The 27,007-nt window shown below is 43.5% G+C and overlaps 1 protein-coding gene across 1 annotated transcript in view; it reads left to right on the top strand.

Annotated features, from left to right (window-relative positions):
* LOC142198340 (vomeronasal type-2 receptor 26-like) overlaps positions 1 to 26,502 on the top strand; it is a 37,733-nt gene extending 11,231 nt beyond the window's left edge. Inside the window, exons 6-7 of the mRNA XM_075269638.1 lie at positions 13,465 to 13,588; positions 25,574 to 26,502. Of these exons, the coding sequence (XP_075125739.1) occupies positions 13,465 to 13,588; positions 25,574 to 26,502 (1,053 nt within the window). The remainder of the gene's footprint in view (positions 1 to 13,464; positions 13,589 to 25,573) is intronic.
* Positions 26,503 to 27,007: the final 505 nt, after the last annotated feature.

Raw genomic sequence — 27,007 nt, 5'->3', positions numbered from 1 at the left:
GTCTAAAACTCTGCAGGTAGAGGCTGAAGTCACCTGAATGGCCTCAATCTCTGCTGGTGGCTCAGCTTAAGGGCCTCTAACTTAATTTGGAAGGGCTCACGTTAAGGGCCAGAAAAGTGAATTTTGGAAGGTCTTACCACATCACACACACACACACACACACACACACACACACACACATCCACAATGACAGTTAAGGGTGAGTACTGTTGGATTTCCCATTGCCTATTCCATCTGTGGTTGTCATGGGCAACGTGATTTAAAGGGGTGCTTGGTAATGTTTCTTTAGCTTAAAATTTGGGTTTCTGTCCATCCAATTGGGGAGGAAAGAAGGTTTCCAGGTATTTTCCTACTTTCATAGTTTTTTTTTTTTTTTTGAGTGTGGAAAGTGTGTAGTTGTTAGGCTGTGATAGTGGGGTAAAACTGTGGCTTGGACGTGTTAGATGCCCCCAGACATGCTTCCCCTGCTGTCCCAGTTACATTCCAGAGGTGTTGGCATCATTTGCTGAGGTGTGATAGTAGATTTGGTGACCCTTCTGAGTCGAATTGTGGGTTCCCCTGAAACGAACGGTTTTTCCCCATAGACTATAATGGGGTTCGATATTCGTTGGAATAGTCGAATATTGAGCGGCTAATCGAAATGAATATCGAATATTTTACTGTTCGCTCCTCTCTAATCCTGTGCAGTGTAAAGAGTGAACATGAATTGTTCAAAAGTACCTTTATCTTTCAGTACAACATTGTTTGTAGTATTGTAAGCTCTGTAAAGCCCCATTCACACAGCCGTATTTTGTGGGTCCACAATTATGGATCCTCACAGTATTAAGGTTACATTGCCGTGTTCGCACTTTGCAATAATGTAGTGGGCTTTGGGTTGTAGTTTGGGCACTCGATCTCTAAAAGTTTCACCATCACTGCCATAGACTAAAATGGGGTCCACAAGGTTTCAGCCTGAAAAGAGCAAAAAATGAGAAGAAAAAAGCGCTGCTTGCAAGACTTTTCTCTCTGTATTTTTATAGTAAAATGAGAAACGGGAACCCCCATGCGCAAGTGTGAACCAAGCCCTAATCTCTGGTCCATAGCAGATTGGTTGACCTGAAATGAACCTTTGATGTGAACCACCCACATCACCGAAAAATGTAAGGGAAAGCTATTAGGAAATTAGAGGGGCACATACTTTTTCACTTCAATGTATTTGAATAAGGAGTAACTTAACAGGACGTACAGAGGTCATGTAGTTAATAAATGGAGTCCAGATCTCTGGTCAGTTCCTCATCTTGATATATTTGTCTATTTACAGGGCACATTCTGAGGGATTTGTACATTCTCTGATTTTTCTGTTTGCCATTGATAATATTAACCAGAATCCTGACATTTTGCCCAATATTACACTGGGATATGATATTTATGACACATGTATAGATGAGCGTTTGGCGGTACACCATGTATCACATCTTCTATCTGGCCGGGGTAATGTAATACCTAATTACTCCTGTAGGGATCATGGCCATCTGGCCGGAATCATTGGAGACCACTACTCATCTACCACTATTTCAGCAGCACAAATCCTTGGACTATATGGATACCCTCAGGTATTGGACACTCTAGTCATTGTCTATTAGTACAAGTGTAATATGATTGAGATGGGATATATGTGAGTGTATATCTGACCAATAAAAAGACCACAGATCTCCAACAATCAAAAAGTACAGTCATTGCCAAAAGTTTTGAGAATGACACAAATCTTCTATTTTCACATGATCTGCTGCCCTCTGGTTTTATGTGTCTTTGTCAGATGTTTTTATCACATACAGAAATATAATTGCAATCATATTATGAGTAACAAAAGCTTATATTGACAGTTAGAATGAGTTAATGCAGCGTTGCAATATTTGCAGTGATGACCCTTCTTCTTCAGGACCTCTGCAATTCTCCCTGGCATGCTCTCAATCAACTTCTGGACCAAATCCTGACTGATAGCCGTCCATTCTTGCACAATCAATGCTTGCATTTTGTCAGAATTTGTAGGTTTTTGTTTGTCCACCCGTCTCTTGATGATTGACCATCAAGTTCTCAATGGGATTAAGATCTGGGGAGTTTCCAGGCCATGGACCCAAAATCTCTATGTTTTGTTCCCTGAGCCATTTAGTTATCACCTTTGCTTTATGGCAAGGTGCTCCATCATGCTGGAAAAGGCATTGTTGATCGCCAAACTGCTCTTGGACTGTTGGGAGAAGTTGATCTTGGAGGACATTCTGGTACCATTCTTTATTCATGGTTGTGTTTTTAGGCAAGACTGTGAGAGAGCCGATTCCCTTGGCTGAGAAGCAACCCCACACATGAATGGTTTCAGGATGCTTTACAGTTGGCATGAGACAAGACTGGTGGTAGCGCTCACCTCGTCTTCTCCAAATAAGCTGTTTTCCAGATGTCCCAAACAATCGAAAAGGGGATTCATCAGAGAAAATGACTTTACCCCAGTCCTCAGCAGTCCACTCCCTGTACCTTTTGCAGAATATCAGTCTATCCCTGATGTTTTTTCTGGAGAGAAGTGTCTTCTTTGCTGCCCTCCTTGAGACCAGGCCTTGCTCCAAGAGTCTCCGCCTCACAGTGCGTGCAGATGCACTCACACCTGCCTGCTGCCATTCCTGAGCAAGCTCTGCACTGCTGGTAGCCCGATCCCGCAGCTGAAACACTATGGTCCTGGCACTTGCTGGTCTTTCTTGGGCGCCCTGGAGCCTTTTTGCCAACAATGGATCCTCTCTCCTTGAAGTTCTTGATGATGCGATAGATTGTTGACTGAGGTGCAATCTTTCTAGCTGCGATACTCTTCTCTGTTAGGCCATTTTTGTGCAGTGCAATGATGACTGCACGTGTTTCTTTAGAGATAACCATGGTTAACAGAAGAGAAACAATGATGCCAAGCACCAGCCTCCTTTTAAAGTGTCCAGTGGTGTCATTCTTACTTAATCATGACAGATTATTCTCCAGCCCTGTCCTCATCAACACCCACACCTGTGTTAATGGAGCAATCACTGAAACGATGTTAGCTGGTCCTTTTAAGGCAGGGCTGCAATGATGTTGAAATGTGTTTTGGGGGATAAAGTTCATTTTCTAGGCAAATATTGACTTTGCAAGTAATTGCTGTTAAGCTGATCACTCTTTATAACGTTCTGGAGTATATGCAAATTGCCATTAGAAAAACTGAAGCAGTAGACTTTGTAAAAATTAATATTTGTATCATTCTCAAAACTTTTGGCCATGACTGTATCTTAGATAAAGGAGAGATATTACTAGATGTATACTTAATCCTAGAGACGAGAGAACAGCTTGAGTCAGATTCAATATCAATTTTCCAAAATATTGCCTTAACAAAACGCGTGTTGATGTAGCAGCGACATCCAGCCCCTCCAACATCTTGTGAATATATAGTAAGTATAGCTGTGGCTAAACGGTGACTATTGTCTGCAGCTATGCCATGTGCCGCTACTCCTCACACCCACATACTCTGAAGCACACGTTACTACTAGAGATAAGCGAGTAGTGAAATATTCGAGATTTGATATTAGTTTCGAGTAGAACCTCAATATTTGACTACTCGATCGAATATCGAATCCCATTATAGTCTATGGGAAAAAATGCTCGTTAAAGGGGCTCTATCAGCAAAATCATGCTGATAGAGCCCCACATATGCGTGACTAGCCTTTAAAAAGGCTATTCAGGCACCGTAAATGTTATATTAAACTATTTTAAAAACCCCCCATTTTAAAATAAAACCCTAAAAAAGAATGTTATCTACTTACACATCGTGCGCGGTGGGTGGGCATTCAGGGTGCGTCTTCTTCTTCATCCACGCCTCTTCTTCCTCCGATGTCCTCCGGTCCCATCCTCCTCCGATGCTCGCGAACTGACACTGATATAAAAAAATGGCCTGGGCGCATGCGCAGTAGCATGCGGCTTCTACTACGGCTACTGCACAGGCGCACAGGCCATTTTTTTTATATCAGTGTCAGTTCGCGAGCGCCGTAGGATGACGGGACCGGAGGACATCGGAGGAAGAAAAGGCATGGATAAAGAAGACGGCGCACCCTGAATGCCCACCCAGCATGCACGGTGAGTAAGTAGATCACATTCTTTTTTAGGGTTTTATTTTAAAACGGGGGGGGGGGGGGGGGGGGGTGGTAGTTTAATATAATATTTACGGTGCCTGAATGGCTATTCACGCATATGTGGGGCTCTATCAGCATGATTTTGCTGATAGAGCCCCTTTAAAGGAGAGTCACCAAGTCCACGAGTAGCATGAGGAGAGTGTTTAGGAGGAGCGCTGTGCAGTTAAAGCGCACGGACCCCATAGACTATAACGCGTCCATGCACTTTAACTGCACAGCGCTTGCAGTTGCACTGATATTCCATTCGGTGGGGATGTCCTCCTGCGGACTCCTTATGGACGGGAAGCAAGCTCTAATGTGAACTTACTCATCCTGCAGAACCAGCATTGATTGGCCGAATGCTATACAGCATTTGGCAAATTAACGCTGGTTCTGCAGCAGGCTCTTCTTTGCTGGACGGCAGAGCTGGCAGCTTACGGTTATGCGGGAGCTGACTTTTTCTCATAGGAATGCATTACATAGTTACATAGTTGATGAGGTTGCATAAAGACATCAGTCCATCAAGTCCAACCTATAACCCTACAATCCCAGCTTTGACCAGCTTTGATTGGCTGAATGCTATACAGTGTATCGAGTAGGTATTCGATAGAATATTACAGTATTCGAAATACTCTTACTCGTTCGAATACTACTCCTATTCGCAGTAAAGATTCGATTCAGAACCAGCATTGATTGGCCGAATGCTATACAGTGTACAGCATTCGGCCAATCAACGCTGGTTCTCTGTGATGAGGCGGAGTCTAAGATTGGACCACAATGGAGACTGCTGTGGTCCAGTGATGACAGAACTGACGGTGCCAATGGTGAAACACCAATAAATTATATTGTCACTTTACATGACAAATTGGAGAGCTTGGACTTATCTCTGCATAAGGTCACACTGTGTGAATATTACATAGGATTCGTAAATCTGCCCCAATGCTTTCTGTTCTCTTCTGTCTTGTACAGATCAGCTATGGAGCCACCGACCCCTCATTATCTGATAGACTCCTCTATCCACATGTTTTCCGGACAGTCCAAAATAGTCACATCCACAATATGGTGATGACGGAACTGTTGGAGCACTTTGGCTGGACCTGGGTTGGGATTTTAGTATCAGATGATGATAATGGAGAGCTAGAACTGCAAATACTCAGAAAGTACATGAAAGAACGCGGGATCTGTGTGGCCTATACCATAAAATATACATATGAGATTACAGAATATAATGATCAGATATTACAGGTATTACACAATCCACAAGTCAGGGTCATTATACTGTGCGGGACCTTCAATGGTAGGTTTCAAGGTATGCTACAGGATCCTGCATTTCTAATTCTTGATAAGACTTTTATCCTTCCACCATCCTTTACCTTTACTTCTCTCATTACTCCTTACTGGTTGTCAGTATATAATAGAAGCCTAGTCGTGGACTTTTCATCACAGACTTTTCAAGCAATAAAAGGTTTTGAGAAAAACTTCAAGAAACTCCCGAATATTTTCAAAGAAGAAAGTTTCTGGGAAGATTTGGATATTATGATAAAAGAGGAGAAAGATTCCTTCATTTCAGTCATGTTTGAATTACAGAATCACAGTTTTCCGTTTATTATACCAAGTATAAGGTCTTTCCTCACATCAGGCGTCTCTCCAAGACTGTACGAGGCTGTAGAAGTCCTGGCAAAAGCTCTCCATGAAATGTTCTTATATATAAAAGACAAATCTCCAGAAAATCCAATAACCAGACTTACACAATACACACAGAAGTTACAGCGCCACCTACAGAGGATGAAGAGTCCACTGAAAACATCCAAAAGTGACCCCATTTTGAAAACTACACCCCTCACAGAACATATCAAAGGGAATAATGAACAGTTTGGCCCTACAGCTGTTTCACAGGTTTTATTAATATTGGTACTTGAAAATGAAAAATTGCTTTTTTTTCAATAAGCTGTCAATTTAGTCCCAATTTTTTATTTTCACAAGAGGAAAAAGGAGAAAAAGCTCCCCAAAGTTGTCACACCATTTCTCCTATACATGTCAATACCCCATATGTGGTAATAATAATCTGTTCTATGGGTACATGGTGGTGCTCAGAATGGAAAAAGTGCTATTTTGCTTATGGAGGGCAGGTTTTGCTGTAATAGTTTTCAGGTGCCATGTCGCATAAGCAAAGCCCCTAAAGTACCAGGACAATGGAAACCCCCCAAAAGTGACCCCATTTTAGCAACTTCACCCATCAAGAAATTTATCAAGGGGTATTATCATTTTGAGCCCAAGAGTGCATTTTAGGGTTCTGCAATAGTGTCATGGTGACCAAAAACCAAACCATCCAAATCTGTGCACCAAAAACCAAAATAGCGCTCCTTCTCTTCTGTGCCCAGCTGTGCCCTAATATGAGTTTGTACCCACATATGACATTACGTACATTATCCTGGGTACACCAGTGTCATACATGAGGGCATAAACTGCAGTTTGGGCACAGAAGCGAAGGACGCTATGTGGCTTTTGAAGTGTATACTTAGATGTTTGGTATCATAGCATTTTGTTAAGGCAAGATGGAAAAAAATAATTATTTCTTTGCTTGATTAATTAATTACTTTATTTATTACTTTATTTCATACAAGTAACTTCTATTTATTTAAACTTTTATTTTTACTTTTTATTGATGTCCCACTAGGGGACCTGAATCAGTGATCCACTGAATTGCTGATTCAGCATTATACAGTAGACCTGCAATACACTTGTATTGCAGTCTATAGAGGAAGTTATTCTATGCAGACGCATATGCAGGATCAACCAGGTATGTAGAGCCTGCAGGCAGCCTGGGGTCACTGTCCAACCCCGGGTTGCAGATACTTCATATGGGCACCCTCTGATCTCACCGCCCCTTAACACAGCGGAACCCCATTGATGCGGCAGACATGTTTGCCTGCCACCCCCAAAGGGTTAAAACATACGATTGAAGCTCAGCCATTTACTAAAGTCCACCACCATCTCCTTGGTCTTCCCAGCATTAATCCTGAGTTGGTTCTGCTGGCACCATTCAACAAAATCCCGGTTTAAGTCTCTGTATTCCCTATCGTCGCCATCAGTGATAAGGCCGACTATAGCAGAGTCATCGGAGTACTTCTGTAAGTAACAGCTAGATGAGTTGTGCCTAAAGTCAGCAGTATACAGTGTGAAGAGAAATGGGGCAAGAACTCTACCTTGTGGTGCCCCCGTACTACAGATCACAGTGTCAGACACACAGTCCCGGGCTCTCACATACTAATAGGAAAATTTAACAAAAGAAAGGAGAGTCCAACATCTTTCTTCTGAATAAAAAATTGTCTTCTCTTTATTTAAATAAACATGTTAAAAATGTATATCAAACGGGATGATTAGATGTAAAACATAGTAGTTATATGTCAGCGACTGACGTGTTTCGAACTAAACGTTCTTATTCGTAGCCTGATGTAACTATAGCCGACAAGTCTATATATACCATGGGAGTCACGTGTAAGTGATCTGCATGATTGTAGAAACTACTAACAACATATACAAAAGACACCTTAAAAACACATAAAACATACTATGAGATATAATGTGAATTCATGTATATATATCTCTCTATATTATAAAAATGAATTCTTGTCTGTCTGTCTGTTCTCTAATGCGAACCAAACAACTGGACCGATCTTCACCAAATTTGGTACAGAGATACTTCAGGTATCCGGGAGGGTTTAAGATGAGACTCCAACTCGCTCAGACGTACCGTTGCTGAGATACAGCATTCCAAACACAATGCCCCTCCCCCTTAGCCAATACAAACCTGCAAGTCTTTCACTCATATTCCAATTGCAATACACACGGTCACTCCACATACACAATACAACACTGATATCCAAACTGAGATACACGCATCAGAGGATTAGATACACAGATCAGCACACAGTATCACACACCATAGGATTAGATACACGCTTCTGCACACAGTTCCATACACTGAAGGATTAGATACATGCATCTGCACACGGTTCCACATACCAGAGGATTAAATACACGCTTCTGCACACAGTTCCATACACTGAAGGATTAGATACGTGCGTCTGCACACGGTTCCACATGCTGAAGGATTAGATATCCGCGTCTGCACACAGTACCACACGCCGGGGGTTAGGATACATGCGTCTGCACACAGTACCACATGGGGGAGGATTAGATACGTGCGTCTGCACACAGTACCACATGCCAAAGGATTGGATACACGCATCTGCACACAGTTCCACACACCAGAGCATAAGATATGCACATCTGCACACAGTTCCACATGCTGTAGGATTAGATACACGCCTCTTCACACAATACCACACAGGGGAGGATTAGAAACATATGTCTGCACACATTACCACACTTTGGAGGATTAGATTATTGCCTTTGCACACAGTACCACAACCCAGAGAATTAGATACACATCTCAGCACACAGTACCACACAGGGGAGGATTAGATATGCGCGTCTGCACACAGTACCACATGCCGTAGGATTAGATACGCACGTCTACACACAGTTCCACACACCGTAGGATTAGATACGCGCCTCTTCACACAATACCACACAGGGGAGGATTAGATATGTGTGTCTGCACACAATACCACACTTTGGAGGATTATATACATGCCTCTGCACACAGTGCCACAAGCCAGAGAATTAGATACGCGCCTCTTCACACAATACCACACACGGGAGGATTAGATACGTGTGTCTGCACACAGTACCACACTTTCGAGGATAAGATACATGCCTCTACACACAGTACCACAAGCCAGAGAATTAGATACGCGTCTCAGCACACAGTACCACACGGGGAGGATTAGATATGCGCGTCTGCACACAGTACCACATGCCAGAGGATTAGATATGCGCGTCTGCACACAGTACCACATGCTGTAGGATTAGATACGCGCATCTACACACAGTTCGACATGCTGTAAGATTAGATACGCACCTCTTCACACAATACCACACGGGGAAGATTAGTACCACATGACCGAGGGTTAGATATGCGCGTCTACACACAGTTCCACACGCTGAAGGATTAGATACGTGTGTCTGCACAAAGTACCACACGGGGGAGGATTAGATATAGACCTCTTCACACAATAACACACAGGGGAGGATTAGATACGCACATCTGCACACAGTTCAACACGCTGGAGGATTAGATACGCATGTCTTGACATAGTACCACCACCAGAGGATTAGATATGCGCATCTACACACAGTACCACACGGGGAGGATTAGATATGTGCATCTGCACACAGTACCACATGCCAGAGGATTAGATACGCGCATCTGCACACAGTACAACATGCTGTAGGATTAGATACGCGCATCTACACACAGTTCGACATGCTGTAAGATTAGGTACGCACCTATTCACACAATACCACACAGGGATAGATTAGATACGTGCATCTGCACACAGTACCACACAACTGAGGGTTAGATATGCGCGTCTGCACACAGTTCCACACGCTGAAGGATTAGATACGTGTGTCTGCACAAAGTACCACATGGGGGAGGATTAGATATGCACCTCTTCACACAATACCACACAGGGGAGGATTAGATACGCACATCTGCACACAGTTCAACATGGTGGAGGATTAGATACGCATGTCTTCACATAGTATCACCGCCAGAGGATTAGATACGCGCATCTACACACAGTACCACACGGGGGAGGATTAGATACGCGCATCTGCACACAGTACCACATGCCAGAGGATTGGATATGCACATCTGCACACAGTTCCGTACGCCAGAGGATTAGAAACGCACGTCCGCACACAATACCACATGCCAGAGGATTGGATACGTGCATCTGCACACAATTCCAAACACCAGAGGATTAGATAAGCATGTCTGCACACAGTACCACATGCCGTAGGATTAGATTTGTGCGTCTTCGCACAGTTTTACACGCCATAGGATTTTATACACACGTCTGCATATAGTGCCACATGCTGTAGGATTAGATATGCGCGTCTACACACAGTTCCACTTGCCCTAGTTTTAGATACGCGCCTCTTCACACAATACCACACAGGGGAGGATTAGATACGTGCATCTGAACACAGTACCACACTTTGGAGGATTAGCTACATGCCCCTGCACACAATACCACACGCCGGAGGATTAGATATGCGTCTCAGCACACAGTACCACACGGGGGAGGATTAGATACACGCCTCTGCACACAGTACCACGCGCCAGAGGATTAAATATGCACATCTGCACACAGTACCACATGCTGTAAGATTAGATATGCACGTCTGCACACAGTTTCACTTACCAGAGGATTAGATACGCAGCTCTTCATGCAATACCACACGGGGAGGATTAGATACACGCATCTGCACACAGTACCACACGCCGGAGGATTAGATATGTGCATCTGCACACAGTACCACACCAACAAGGATTACATACTTGCATCTAAACACAGTACTACATGGGGAAGGATTAGATACAGCTTTACTCCAGGTATCCATAACAACTGATCACAGATTTTTCACTGATATCCAAAATAAGATACGCATAATCACCTGAATTAGCCAGCCAATTACTTTTTTTTTATTCTTTTTCAATGCCTCCATTGTTGTAGTTCCTGTACCACTTCCCCTGCGCAGTTATTGGTGCAAAAAAAGTGCCAGGGAAGGTGGGAGGGGAATCGAATTTTTACTGCGTTTGCCACCTGGTGTTCGACTCAAATCGAACAAATCGAACAGCCTGATATCCGATCGAACATGTACTCGATCGAACACTGTTCGCTCATCTCTACTAGTTGTACCAAAAGTACGGGAGTCTCACAACATTTTATCCATGTTCATGGTGAGGATTTGGGGAGCTTCCGTTTTAAGGCTATAGATCATATTAAGAAATCCTAGCGAGGTGGAAATCGTGAACGCTCCTTAACATTGAAAGAAGCGTCATAAATCCTTAACCTAATAGGTTAAATAGGAGAAATGACCTATCTCATATTTATTGATGGAAACATCGTTTTTTTCTTTAATGAAAACATTTCTTCTAAGTGCTGTGTGATGCATGTCATAAATCCGCATATACTTGTTGAATCTTTAGGATACTTATCATAGTTCCTTTGCTGTTCTCCTTTGGTGTGACTTGATGTTTATGTTTCGTTTCCACGCATGCACCTTGAGTTGTGGGATGGTCTGGATGAATCTAGATCACACGATCACGGGAGTTCATCTCACGCATGCGCTTTCACCATGAGGGCTTCCGGAAAGCCATACTTACTGAGGGCATCCTTGACTCATGAATATATCCATTTTTATTAATATTTTGCACATCGGCACATGCGATTTATACCTTGTATAGATTATACCCAGTGCGGAAGGTTGACCCTGAACACTGATGTGATATGAAACGGTTTATCTTATTGTGTCCAATTGTGCATTCTCCTCCGGATGTGTGGTGAGAACGAACACTATTATTTACTTATTGTGAATATATCTAAATATATATATATATCTGAATTCACATTATATCTCATAGTATGTTTTATGTGTTTTTAAGGTGTCTTTTGTATATGTTGTTAGTAGTTTCTACAATCATGCAGATCACTTACACGTGACTCCCATGGTATATATAGACTTGTCGGATTTAGTTACATCAGGCTACGAATAAGAACGTTTAGTTTGAAACGCGTCAGTCTCTGACATATAATTACTATGTTTTTCATCTAATCATCCCATTAGATATACATTTTTAACATGTTTATTTAAATAAAGAGAAAATTCTTTGGAGGTCTGGGCAGTTTCTCCTTCCAAGGGATCGTGAGTGTTCCTCTAATATTGAACAGTGATAGAGGTTTTTTTGAATGTGGACAGTGTGTAGTTGTTAGGCTGTGATGTTGGGGTAATAGAGGGTCTTTGGTGTGTTAGATGCCCCCAGACATGCTTCTCCTGCTGTCCCAGTTGCATTTTAGAGGTGTTGACATCATTTCCTGGGGTGTCATAGTGGATTTGGTGACCCTCCTGAGTCGAATGGTGGGATCCCCTGAAACCAATCATTTTTCCCCATAGACTATAATGGGGTTCGATATTCATTCGAATAGTCGAATATTGAGCGGCTATTCGGAACGAATAACGAACATCGAATATTTTACTGTTCGCTCATCTATAGTTCTCATTTATACATCATTATTAATAATACAGATTTACTATTGTGTAGGGGAGAGATTGGGGAACATTTTTGTTATATAGCTTATTAAACTGTTTCACTTCCTTTAAGTAGAAAAAAGGCTCTAAAGTTCTCCCTAGCAATGCTCTACCTAAGCTAGTCATGAGTGACTATAGGAGTGTGAGGTCACTAATTATGTCATAGTCATGAATATTATGTAAAAAGTCCAACCATGATGTAACATCCTTGCCCTTTCAGGCTTTGGTGCCACCCTCCAGCCGCATGCTGCAGCGCAGGAGATGTGTCCGGATATGATTCTTTGTTTTAGGTTCTTGTATTGTCTGAACACTGTCCTATTCCCTCATTTCAGTGATTGATTTTCCACCACACCCATCTCCTTCACTTTGATTTCCCTCTGCTCCTCTAATAGTTATTCTTAGCCTTCCTTGTATGATTGACAGCCTATCTTCCTATCAGGGCTGGGGCGGGTTCTTCCTTCCTATTTGTTTGCTCACATTCACATTGGTGCTTGCTATTGCCTCGTGTGCGCTGGCTGTTACTCTTGTTGTTTGTTAGCTCTATTCAGATTTCTGACCTCTGACTTTACTTTTGACTATTCTCTTGGATTTGGATTCTGTACTGCGCTACTTAACTGTAACCGTCACCTTGACTAGCTGTCCTCCCTTTTGTTGTTGTTTGTCTTGTCTCCATTCAGTGTCATCACTTATATCTTAAGTAGGGACTGCCGCCAATTTGTTGCCTGTCGCCTAGGGCAGTTCAGGCAAGAAGGCAGGGGCAGGTTAGGGCTCACTGTCTTGTTGTGCCCCTCCTCCCAGGGTTCACCAGCAGCTACTGGAGAATTGCTCTTTTAGCATTTCCCTTACACATGAATGATGCCATTTTGTGAGGATAGGGATTGCATCAAGAAGGGTATATTGGCGCAAATGCTCACACTGATATAAAAAGGGATGAAAGAAGAACAACAGACTCCATATCTCATTCATTGCCCTGGGGGCACCTCATGGACACTTCACCTTCCGTACTGCACCCTCCGAGGTCACCTCATTACTTCTATTATACATGGACATTCTGTTTCGCTCCACTGAAGGTTCTTGTCTTCTCTCTCAGTTCCCAGTATCCCGCTGCTCAGAGCCATGTTTACCTGGAAGCAGGAAGAAAACAAGACCAACAATTCACATCTGCTGCTATGACTGCGCGCCATGTTCAGAAGGAGAGATCTCCAATGTGACCGGTATAGGATAGTAGGAGTAGTAGTTCTGTATGATAAGTGTGATGGTGTTCTAGTAGGAGTAACAAGCTTCAAATCATATTACAATATATGATAAACATCTTGTGATGTAATATAGAAAACTTGTGTTGTTTTGAAATTCTGATCATCTTATCATACATATATCTGCTCATCTCATCATACACATATCTGCTCATCTCATCATACACATATCTGCTCATCTCATCATACACATATCTGGACATCATAAAGCTACAAGAACAAAGCCAATCATTACAGAAAGTGACAAAATCACAATAGAATAAAAGTATCTCACCCCAAAATATTTAAAATACATCAATTTATTGAATGCAAAAATACATATGCTTATAAACATGAGGACCACAGCAGATTTTTGGCAACACCCCCTGAATGGACATACATGACAATATAGAACATTCAGAACAAAGCAAGAGATGGCTAGTGATGAGATCAATCCAATAAGCAATGACATAGTGTATGTATAATAACTAATCTCAGAGCCGCCCTCATATTGTCATGTATATCTGTTCTGGGGGCGGTGACAAGAAACCGCTGTGGTCTCGTGTTTATAAGCATAGGTATTTTTTTGTATTTAGCAAAGTTGATACATTTTGATATATTTCGGGATGAGCTCCTTGTTTTCTATCGGGATTAGAGGTTCAGCCAATAGTAAAGGTAAGGAAGGACAAATCTGTGTGACCATTTTATCCATTTAACATCCCTGTTATAAGGCCATAATGGCTAAGTATTATTTGCTTTATCTTGTCATTGTGGCATTCTAGGAATTATAATTGTTTCAGTTTTTATCTCATTGTTGCCATATTGGGACGTTTCCTTTGCAGTAAGTTGTATTCATTTTCTTATTAAAGGGGCTATATCAGCAAAATCATGCTGCTAGAGCCCCACATATGCGTGAATAGCCTTTAAAAAGGCTATTCAGGCACCATAAATGTTAAATTAAACTACCCTCCAGTTTTAAAAGAATACCCTAAAAAAGAATGTGATCTACTTATGCATCGTGCATGCTGGGTGGGCATTCAGGGTGTGCCGTCTTCTTCATCCACGCCTCCTCTTCCTCCGATGTCCTCGGGTTCCGTCCTCCTCCGGCGCTCGCGAACTGACATTGATAAAAAAAAATAACCTGGGCGCATGCGCAGTAGCCGTAGTAAAATCCGCATGCTACTGCGCAGGCGCCCAGGTTATTTTTTTTATCAATGTCAGTTCGCGAGTGCAGGAGGAGGACGGGACCCGAGGACATCGGAGGAAGAGGAGGTGTGGATGAAGCAAACGGCGCACCCTGAATGCCCGCCCAGCGTGCACGATGCGTAAGTAGATAACATTCTTTTTTAGGTTATTATTTTAAAACGGGGGGGGTAGTTTAATATAACATTTATGGTGCCTGAATAGCCTTTTTAACCCTGCTGTTCTGTTCGTATTTGCTATACACTTGTACTGTTCCCGGGTCAATATGACCTGACCTATTAATTCTTAATTTTTAGCTATTCTAATTGTTTTATTTGAATACTTTTTTCATTGAAATACTGTATGTGAACATGTTTGATCATAAACAAAAGAAAAATTTAAATTCAAACTTTATTTTTTTATTTTTTTTTTCATAAAAAGGTTACACAGGCTTTTTGCAATTATCTTCGATTGTTGACATTCTTAACACAAATAATAAAGAAGCTTTACATTACTATTACTAAAACATGAAATTTATATTTTTGAAAACAAATTTTATAAATCAACAAATGAAAAATCATAAAAACTTCAACCATTTTAGAAAGAAAAAAGAAAAAACTGAACATGTTCATGCGTTTTTACACTGAGCACAATAATAAGACACATGCCCTTTACACAGATATTTTGAACATCCAGCACATGTCAGATTAGTCTTAGGGCTCGTTCACACATGAGCCCAGGGGAGGTTTTTGACAGCGGATATCGCTGCTGCTAGCGGAGAAAAGAAGCAATCTGCCCTATCTTCAGTTGGAAGCCGCGCGGGTTGAGCCACGCGGCTTCCGCCCCCAGCAGCACCCTCCTATGTCGGCTCATTCATTTGAGCCGACAGCGGAGGGGAAAGCCGCGACCGCGATGGTTGTCTCTCTCGGTGTCAAAACCTGCGCGGGCAGTTCACGTGTGAACTAGCCCTTATTGTCACAGGAAGATGGACAGAAGCTCCATCTTTCCTTTTTTTGCTGGTAGCTGTGCTGGTGGAGGCCGTGGATGTGGAGTCTCTTTCTTGAGCATGCTGGACACTTTTTACAATGGCTGCTGCTCCCTCACTTCTGGGGGTCACTTTTCTGCTCTCAATATATGGCCTCACCAGGAATTTTCCCAATTCCTCAAGAAATAATCTTCTTTTATGCAGCTTATTCCGGTTCCAATTGGGGTCGATTTCTCTCCATAAGACAAATGCATTGTATGCAGAAACGTCCAGTATGTTATAAAATAAAATCATTGGCCACCGATTGGTTTTGCGTTTGCATGTATATGTTGATATTACTTGGTCTAAAGTATCAATTGCTTCCTTTGTGGCATTATAATCCAAAATAATGTCAGGCTTTCTGTCTTCTCTATCACTTACGGCATTGTCATGATGCCTTGTGCTCATGAGAATTACCTGTTTGGTTTTTTTTGGAACATAAGAAACAACAGTTGTATTTCCAGAAAAATAAAAAGTTGAACTGTCCACCTCTCTCTTGCTAAGGATACCTTGCGGTAGTTCAGGTTTGTTTTTTCTCATAGTACTCAGCATGGTAAGTTGTTTTTTCTTCACAGTTGATAGGATGTAAAAAAGTTGTCACATGTGACATTTTGTCCTTTTAGTCCATGAGTCAAATCTAGAACAACACGCATACCCTGATGTTTTTTCAGGTCTTTCATCAGGGGCTTTTCCTGTATACACTTGAACATTTAGAGCATATGAACTTTTGCTGTCGCAAAGTGTCCAGATCTTGATGCCATATTTTGCTGACTTACTTGGTACAGTGGGGCAAAAAAGTATTTAGTCAGTCACCAATAGTGCAAGTTCCACCACTTAAAAAGATGAGAGGCGTCTGTAATTTACATCATAGGTAGACCTCAACTATCAGAGACAAAATGAGAAAACAAATCCAGAAAATCACATTGTCTGATTTTGTAAGAATTTATTTGCAAATTATGGTGGAAAATAAGTATTTGGTCAGTAACAAAATTTCATCTCAATACTTTGTTATATATCCTTTGTTGGCAATGACAGAGGTCAAACGTTTTCTGTAAGTCTTCACAAGGTTGGCACACACTGTTGTTGGTATGTTGGCCCATTCCTCCATGCAGATCTCCTCTAGAGCAGTGATGTTTTGGGGCTGTCGCTTGGCAACACAGACTTTCAACTCCCTCCAAAGGTTTTCTATAGGGTTGAGATCTGGAGACTGGCTAGGCCACTCCAGGACCTTGAAATGCTTCTTACAAAGCCACTCCTTCGTTGCCCTGGCGGTGTGCTTTGGATCATTGTCATGTTGAAAGACCCAGCCACGTTTCATCTTCAATGCCCTTGCTGATGGAAGGAGGTTTGCACTCAAAATCTCACGATACATGGCCCCATTCATTCTTTCATGTACCCGGATCAGTCGTCCTGGCCCCTTTGCAGAGAAACAGCCCCAAAGCATGATGTTTCCACCCCCATGCTTTACAGTAGGTATGGTATTTGATGGATGCAACTCAGTATTCTTTTTCCTCCAAACACGAAAAGTTGTGTTTCTACCAAACAGTTCCAGTTTGGCTTCATCAGACCATAGGACATTCTCCCAATTCTCTTCTGGATCATCCAAATGCTCTCTAGCAAACTTCAGACGGGCCCGGACATGTACTGGCTTAAGCAGTGGGACACGTCTGGCACTGCAGGATCTGAGTCCCTGGCAGCGTAGTGTGTTACTGATGGTAGACTTTGTTACATTGGTCCCAGCTCTCTGCAGTTCATTCACTAGGTCCCCCCGTGTGGTTCTGGGATTTTTGCTCACCGTTCTTGTGATCATTTTGACCCCACGGGGTGAGATTTTGCGTGGAGCCCCAGATCGAGGGAGATTATCAGTGGTCTTGTATGTCTTCCATTTTCTAATTATTGCTCCCACAGTTGATTTCTTCAATCCAAGCTGGTTGCCTATTGCAGATTCAGTCTTCCCAGCCTGGTGCAGGGCTACAATTTTGTTTCTGGTGTCCTTTGACAGCTCTTTGGTCTTCACCATAGTGGAGTTTGGAGTCTGACTGTTTGAGGGTGTGCACAGGTGTCTTTTTATACTGATAACAAGTTTAAACAGGTGCCATTACTACAGGTAATGAGTGGAGGCAAGAGGAGACTCTTAAAGAAGAAGTTACAGGTCTGTGAGAGCCAGAAATCTTGATTGTTTGTAGGTGACCAAATACTTATTTTCCACCATAATTTGCAAATAAATTCTTACAAAATCAGACAATGTGATTTTCTGGATTTGTTTTCTCATTTTGTCTCTCATAGTTAAGGTCTACCTATGATGTAAATTACAGACGCCTCTCATCTTTTAAGTGGTGGAACTTGCACTATTGGTGACTGACTAAATACTTTTTTGCCCCACTGTATATATTGTTTGAATGGGCACCTACCTCAGAATGCCACCAGTTTGGAGATGAAGTACACATAAAAAAACATAACTTTTGCAGTCAGAAATAATCAGAGACCTGTAGAACAGTATAAAATGCTATCGGGTCATATTGACCCGAACAGTACAAGTGTAACAATCAGCGTGTAGCAAAAAGTAAACAAAAAAAACAAACAAAAACAACAAAAAAATGTAGAGCTCCATAAATAAGGAGAAGTCAAGGAACCACTAGTTTCAAATCCTCATTAAAAAAAATCTGCAGGGTCTCAAAAATCATTTCGGGTCATATTGACCCGAACAGAACAGCAGGGTTAAAAGCTATTCACGCATATGTGGGGCTCTAGCAGCATGATTTTGCTGATAGAGCCCCTTTAACTAAAATTCACAAACTTACAAACCAAATTCAGTGTTCTCCATGCTTTGTGAATTCTGAACCAAAAAAAGAAAATCAAGAAACATAGGGAATAGAGATGAGTGAACGGCGTTCAATCAAATTAGTATTCGATCGAATATCAGGCTGTTCGAGGTATTCGATTACAATTGAGTACTACGCGGCATACAAAGTAAAAGTTCATATCCCCTCCCACCTTCCCTGGCGCTTTTTTTGCACCAATAACTGTGCAGGGGAGGTGGGACAGGAACTACGACAACGGAGGCATTGAAAAAAAATTGGAAAAAGCCATTGGCTGCCGAAATCAGATGTCCTCAGATTTATAAGAACAGTCGCTGCCATCTTCGCTCATTTTGCGGCTTGGAGACATAGGGAGAGAGATCTGCTGAGGGCTAGATAGGGATTAGCTTCTGCTAGGCAGGAAAAAACTGAAGAACAACAACAGCTCTTTTCAGTGCAATACTGCAGGGAGAGGAGTCAATATACAGTCCTATGAAAAAGTTTGGGCACCCCTATTAATCTTAATCATTTTTAGTTCTAAATATTTTGGTGTTTGCAGCAGCCATTTCAGTTTGATATATCTAATAACTGATGGACACAGTAATATTTCTGGATTGAAATGAGGTTAATTGTACTAACAGAAAATGTGCAATATGCATTAAACCAAAATTTGACCGGTGCAAAAGTATGGGCACATCAACAGAAAAGTGACATTAATATTTAGTAGATCCTCCTTTTGCCTCTAGTCGCTTCCTGCAGCTTTTAATCAGTTCCTGGATCCTGGATGAAGGTATTTTGGACAAACAATTCAAGTTCAGTTAAGTTAGATGGTCGCCGAGCATGGACAGCCCGCTTCAAATCATCCCACAGATGTTCAATGATATTCAGGTCTGGGGACTGGGATGGCCATTCCAGAACATTGTAATTGTTCCTCTGCATGAATGGCTGAGGATTTGGAGCGGTGTTTTGGATCATTGTCTTGCTGAAATATCCATCCCCGGCGTAACTTCATCTTCGTCACTGATGCTTGAATATTATTCTCAAGAATCTGCTGATACTGAGTGGAATCCATGCGGCCCTCAACTTTAACAAGATTCCCGGTGCCGGCATTGGCCACACAGCCCCAAAGCATGATGGAACCTCCACCAAATCTTACAGTGGGTAGCATGTGTTTCTCTTGGAATGCTGTTTTTTTTTGGATGCCATGCATAACGCCTTTTTGTATGACCAAACAACTCAATCTTTGTTTCATCAGTCCACAGGACCTTCTTCCAAAATGAAGCTGACTTGTCCAAATGTGCTTTTTCATACCTCAGGCGACTCTGTTTGTGGCGTGGTTGCAGAAACAGCTTCTTTCTCATCACTCTCCCATACAGCTTCTATTTGTGCAAAGTGCGCTGTATTGTTGGCCGATGCACAGTGACACCATCTGCAGCAAGATGATGCTGCAGCTCTTTGGAGGTGGTCTGTGGATTGTCCTTGACTCTTCTCACCATTCTTCTTCTCTGCCTTTCTGATATTTTTCTTGGCCTGCCACTTCTGGGCTTAACAAGAAACTGTCCCTGTGGTCTTCCATTTCCTTACTATGTTCCTCACAGTGGAAACTGACAGGTTAAATCTCTGAGACAACGTTTTGTATCCTTCCCCTGAACAACTATGTTGAACAATCTTTGTTTTCAGATCATTTGAGAGCGGGCTGTCCATGCTCGGCGACCATTAAACTTAACTGAACTTGCATTGTTTTGTAAAGAGGAATGGTCCAAAATACCTTCATCCAGGATCCAGGAACTGATTAAAAGCTACAGGAAGCGACTAGAGGCTGTTATCTTTGCAAAAGGAGGATCTACTAAATATTAATGTCACTGTTCTGTTGAGGTGCCCATACTTTTGCACCGGTCAAATTTTGGTTTAATGCATATTGCACATTTTCTGTTAGTACAATAAACCTCATTTCAATCCTGAAATATTACTGTGTCCATCAGTTATTAGATATATCAAACTGAAATGGCTGCTGCAAACACCAAAATATTTAGAACCAAAAAGGATTAAGATTAATAGGGGTGCCCAAACTTTTTATAGGACTGTATGCTCAATCCAGATATCAACAGTGTGTACCCAAAAACGCCAAAGTGGGATACACAGCAATTGTCAGGCTATATACATTCAATCCAGCTATCCACGCTGTGTACCCCCAAAACCTAATAGGGATACACAGCAATTGTCAGGCGATATACGCTCAACCCAGCTTTCCTTGGTATGTACCCCCAAAACTTAACTGGGAAACACAGCAAATTCTCAGGCTATATATGCTCAATTCAGGTTTCCACAGTGTGTACCCCCAAAACATAACTGGGATACACAGCAATTGTCAGGCTATATACGCTCAATCCAGCTTTCCACGCTGTGTACCCCCAAAACCTAACAGGGATACACAGCAATTGTCAGGCTATATATGCTCAACCCAGCTTTCCACAGTGTGTACCCCCAAAACTTAACAGGGATACACAGCAATTGTCAGGCTATATAAGCTCAGCCCAGCTTTCCACGGTGTGCATCCCCAAAAGGTAAGTGGGATACACAGCAATTGTCAGGCTATATACGCTCAATCCAGCTATCCACATTGTGTACCCCCAAAACCTAACTGGGATACACAGGAATTGTCAGGCTATATATACTTAACCCAGCTTTCCACATTGTGTACCCCCAAAACCTAACTGGGATACACAGCAATTGTCAGGCTATATACGCTCAATCCAGCAATGCACGCTGTGTACCCCCAAAACCTAATTGGGATACACAGCAATTAAGTCAGGCTATATATGCTCAACACAGCTTTCCTCTCTGTATACACCATAAAAATCACATATCTATCCATCTAAAAATGCGGATGGGGACGAGGACGGGGGCGTGGAAATGCAGCTGGGGAGCAAGGCTGCTGTAAACCTACAGCGTATCCCATGCCTACTCCTCTGTGGCAGCAAGCATTGAGCTTCCCCACAGTTCCCGGCTTGATGGCCACATTAAGCAGGGTGCAGGGTACAACACTAACCAGGCCCGAGCACCAGGAAGAGGTGATACAATGGCTAGCGGATAATGCTTCCAGCACATTCTCCACCATCCAATCAGCCTCTACCTCAACTCCTCCTCCTACCCAACAGTCTGGTTCTCCTTCCTCACAACATGCCCAATCTTCCCAGCAGGGTAATCCCACCTTTCCCACCTCCCAGGAGCTTTTTTCAGGTCTTTTCACTGTCCCTCTCTCTGCCCCACCACTTCCCGAATCACAGGAGATACCAGATGATTTTCTGTGTCCTGATGCCCAAACACTGGAGCATCCGCCATCTCCTGTTGATTTTGTTGTTGACCAGCAACTCGCCCTCAGTGACGATGATGAGACACAGTTGCCATCAGGACAGCCTGTTGCCATGTGCGGTGTGCAGGAGGTGGAGCCGAGAGAGGAATTGGAAGAGGAGGTGGTGGACGACAAAGACACTGACCCGACCTGGACAGGGGGGATGTCAAGCGGGGAAAGCAGTGTAGATGTGGAGGGAAGTGCAGCACCAAAGAGGGTGGCTAGAGGCAGAGGCATGTCCAGAGGCAGAGGACAGCTGCTTCACCGAAGTCAGGCCACAGCCAGCAAGGCCGAAGATGTTCCCTATTCTAGCCAACCTAGAAAAACTCCCCCATCGAGGCCACGGTCTTTGGTGGTGTGAAGATTTTTCAATGTATGCACGGAGGACAAATATAGTGTGGTTTGCACACTTTGCAACTCGAAACTGAGTAGGGGCTCTGAAATGAGCAACCTTACGACCACTGCCATGCACCGTCATTTGGAAAGCAAGCACTGGGCTCAGTGGGATAGAGCAAACACAGGACAATTGTCGTCCGGCGTTGCCTCCACTGCCTCTCCCACTGTTGCCAGTGCTGGCGCTGCAGTCCAGACCAGCAGCCAGGAAACCTCCAAATCTGCCTCCACCAGTTTGGGGACTTCTCCCTCATCCTCTCCTTTTCCTGCTTCAGCTCCTTCTCCTGCACCATCATGCGCCTCTTCCCAGCAACCCACCATCTCCCAGACGTTTGAGCACAGGCAAAAGTATAGCACTACCCACCCACATGCACAAACCTTAAACAGGCACATCTCTAAACTCCTGGCCCAGGACATGTTGCCGTTCCAGCTTGCGGAAACTCAGGCCTTCCATGACCTGATGGCAAGTGCGGCACCTCGCTATGCTATCCCTAGCCATTACTACTTCTCCAGGTGTGCCGTCCTGCCCGTGTCATGCAACATCAGGCGGGCCCTAAGTTCTGCACTTTGCACAAAGGTCCACTTGACCATCAATGCATGAACAAGTGCATGCGGACAGTGTTAAATACTATACAGGATATTTAACAGACAGGGAAGCTACATTTCACTGACTTCACACTGGGTGAATGTAGTTGAGGCTGGGATTGGGTCACAAACTGGGGCGGTCTCCCCGCCCAACACTCCTGGCAGGGGCTCTGAACCACCACCCTCCTCCTCCTCTGCCTCCGCCGTCACATTGACCCCAGCTACCTGCTGGAAGTGCTGCAGTATTGGCATGGGGAGACGTCAGCAGGCCGTGCTGAAGCTCATCAGCTTGGGGGACAGACAGCACACTGCCTCTGAGGTGAGGGACGCCCACCTCGATGAGAAGTCAACATAGTTTTTGCTGCTGCACCTGCGCCCAGGCATGGTAGTGTGTGATAACAGCCAGAACGTGGTAGCGGCTCTGGAGCTTGCCAACCTCCAACACGTTCCATGCCTGGCCTATGTTTTCAATTTAGTAGTGCAACGGTTTTTTTAAGAAAAAAACAACGTTCACGACCTACTGGTGAAAGTGGGGTGCTTGTGCGCCCACTTTCGCAAGTCTACAGTAGCCACTGCTAGCCTCAAATCACTCCAGCAACGCCTTCATCTGCCAGAACACCAGCTGTTGTGCGACGTCCCCACACGCTGGAACTCGACATACCACATGTTGAGCAGAGTGTGTGAGCAGCAGAGACCCTTGATGGAGTACCATCTCCAAAACCCAAGGGTTCCTCAGAGTCAGCTCCCGCAGTTTCTGCACCATGTTTGGCCATGGATGGAAAACTTATGCGAGATCTTGCGTGTCTTTGATGAGTCCACCAAGAGGTTCAGCTGTGACGATGCACTTGTGAGTGTAACAATCCCACTCCTGTGCGTGATGCGAGAATCCGTCATCGCCATCAGAGATTATGCATTGTATGCTGAGGAGTCGGGCATAGGAGCAGAACCATCCCAGCAGGATAGTTAGTGCACACTCCTGTTTGCTTCACAGCATATATTGACGGAGGCAGAGGAGGAAGATGTGGCAGATGATGGGGCCACACGGTGGCTCAGTGGTTAGCATTGTAGCCTTGCAGTGCTGGGGTCCATGTGTTCAAATCCCACCAAGGGACAAAAACCATCTGCAAGGAGTTTGTATGTTCTCCCTGTGTTTGCATGGATTTCCATCCCATAATCCATAAAAGACATACTGGGCAAAAAATTAAAAAAATGTACATTGTGGGCTCACAACCTACATAAAAAAATAAAAAAAAGAAATAGCAGATGATCTCATTGTCATGCAGGAGGCTAGCGGGGAAGTTCAGTGTGTCCCATTGTTGCAGTGGATGGGTCGAAATGGAGGAGGAGGAAATGGAGAGTGACCATTCCGGTGGGGGCAGCGAAGTCATGCCAAGTAACACTCTGGCACACATGGCTGAATTCATGTTGGGGTGCTTTTCAACTGACAAACGCATTGTCAAAATCCTGGAGAGCAACCACTACTGGATTTTTGCAATCCTCGACCCCCGGGATTACAATAGTATCTCAACTTTTATTCCGGTAAAGGTGGAGTACCAGTCACATTAATGATTGCCACAAACTACTGGTGCAGAATATGATGGAGATGTTTCCATCAACTCTCGTTGGTGGCAGAGAGGAGAGTTCCTCCAACAGGCTAACAACTGCCATCCGGTCCACACCTAACAGTGGCACACTATCCAAGGGCTGGGACACGTTAATGGCACCCCCTCGCCAAACTACCGCCACTGAGGGGCCTAGTGTCACCATGAGGGACAAGTATAGGCGCATGTTGTGGGAGTAACTGGCCGACCACAGCCCTGTCCACTCCGATCCTTCTGTGCCCTACACTTATTGGGTCTCCAAGTTGGATTTCTGGCTGGAACTTGTGCTGTACGCATTGGAGGTCCTTTCCTGCCCTGCCTCAGCGTGCTATCGGAAAGGGTCTTCAGCACAGCTGGTGGCATAATCACAGATAAGCGCAGCCAGCTGTCAGCTGATAGTGCTGACCGGCTGACTTTCATCAAAATGAACAGCCACTGGATAGACCAATCATTTTTATGTCCACCGGTGTCAAGCACCCCAACATGAAGTTTCATGTGTGTGCTCAACCTCTACAATTCCTCCTCCTCCTCATACTCCTCCACCATCAGCGTTAAACAATTCTGCTCCTACTAGACTCAATCCACCCTGATTTCCCCAAACTCTGCAGGTTAGAGTCTCAATCCACCCTGATTCCCCCAAACTCTGCTGGTCAACTCACCCCAAGGGCCAAAAACTATATCTCTGCTGTTTATAGGCTCAACTCACCTCAAGGGCCAAAAACACTGCTGGTGCAAGGCTCTACTCACCCCACGGGCCAAAAACACTGCTGGTGCAAGGCTCGACTCACTCCAACGGCCAAAAACTAAATCTCTACTGGTGCAAGGCTCCAGTATATGAGTGCAGGAACACAGCCAGATGGTTATGGGCTCTGATAGTCTTACAACAGTAGTTGTGTGGTTTATGGGGATATGTGTTTTACCGAAAGCACCCCTTTACATACTCAGATATGCTGCCCCCGATTTCTGCAGATTTACCCCACCTATAACAGAGGTCATTTATAATATCTAATATGTTATGAAATCTTCCTACAGATGCCGACAGCTGCAGTAAATGCCAAAGTGATGAATGGCCAAATGAGAAGAGAGACCGATGTCTGCCCAAAGTAATGGAATTCATCTCTTACCATAATGACACCATTGCTTCCGTATCTTCCTCCATCTCGCTCTTCGGATGTCTTGTGACCGGCTCCATATTTAGAATATTTATTTCCTACCGGGACACTCCTATTGTTAAAGCTAATAACCGGAACCTGAGTTATCTCCTCCTGGTCTCCATCATCCTCAGCTTCCTCTCTGTCTTCTTGTTTCTTGGCCGTCCCAGTGATGTCACTTGTAGATTACGTGAAACCAGTTTTGGAGTCTTCTTCTCTGTCGCCGTCTCTTCACTTCTGGCCAAGACTGTTATGGTTTGTGTTGCTTTTAAGTCCACCAAGCCTGGAAGCCCCTGGAGAAAATGGCTGAGTGTGAAGCTGCCCTATACCATAGTATTGTTGTGTTCATCCTTCCAGGTTGTCATCTGTATTCTGTGGTTGTCTATTTCTCCCCCATTCCAGGACCTGGACACTCAGTCTTATCCTGAGAAGATCATCATTCAGTGTAATGAGGGCTCAGATCTCTGGTTCTACTCCATGTTGGGTTATATGGGGCTCCTGGCCGCTGTCAGCTTTCTTCTGGCTTTCATGGTGAGGACATTACCGGACAGTTTTAATGAGGCCAAGTACATCACCTTCAGCATGCTGCTGTTCTGTAGTGTCTGGATGGCCATGATCCCGGCTTATCTGAGCACCAGAGGGAAATACATGGTGGCCGTGGAGATATTTGCAGTAATGGCTTCCAGTGCTGGACTTTTAGCTTGTGTGTTTTTCCCAAAATGTTTTATTATTTTATTTAGATCAGAAATGAACAGAAAAACTGATCTGCTGGGGAGAAGAAAGGAAATATGTAATAATAGTAATAAATGATGATGTGTAATGTGCCATGTGGTAACATAATGCCCCCTCCCCCACACCACTATTATACACTGTGCTAGACAAAATATCTCTGTATTATATTCTACTAGTAGAATACCTGCGGCTTCACTGGCGGAAAATATGTTGAATTGTTGGTTATGCTAAAGTAAAATGTTCAGTATCACACTGAAATTGACATTTTCAGAGCGCTTTACATTTTTATTATTTTGGCATTTTACTAATTTGTCGTAACATTGATGTGGACAACAACTTTTTTTTTCTTTTCAACATTTTTATTGATTTTGCATATTCAATACATATTATGTAGAATAAACTATTACAACTATTTTTTGGAAGAGTATGCAAATCTGTCTTCCATGACGTAATTAGGAAGTCAGGTGCCTCAGTGTTGCAAACCAATAGAGGGCTCTCACTGGAATGTGCAAGCCTATCTTCCCTGATGTAATTAGGAAGACAGAATCTCAGTGAGATAGCCCAAAAAAGGCTGCTCCCTTTA

This window comes from Leptodactylus fuscus, chromosome 1 (genome assembly GCF_031893055.1).
Source record: "Leptodactylus fuscus isolate aLepFus1 chromosome 1, aLepFus1.hap2, whole genome shotgun sequence".
NCBI classification, from domain to species: domain Eukaryota; kingdom Metazoa; phylum Chordata; class Amphibia; order Anura; family Leptodactylidae; genus Leptodactylus; species Leptodactylus fuscus.
Note: the sequence above shows the minus strand (reverse complement) of the source record. Positions and strands in the feature narration are given on the sequence as shown.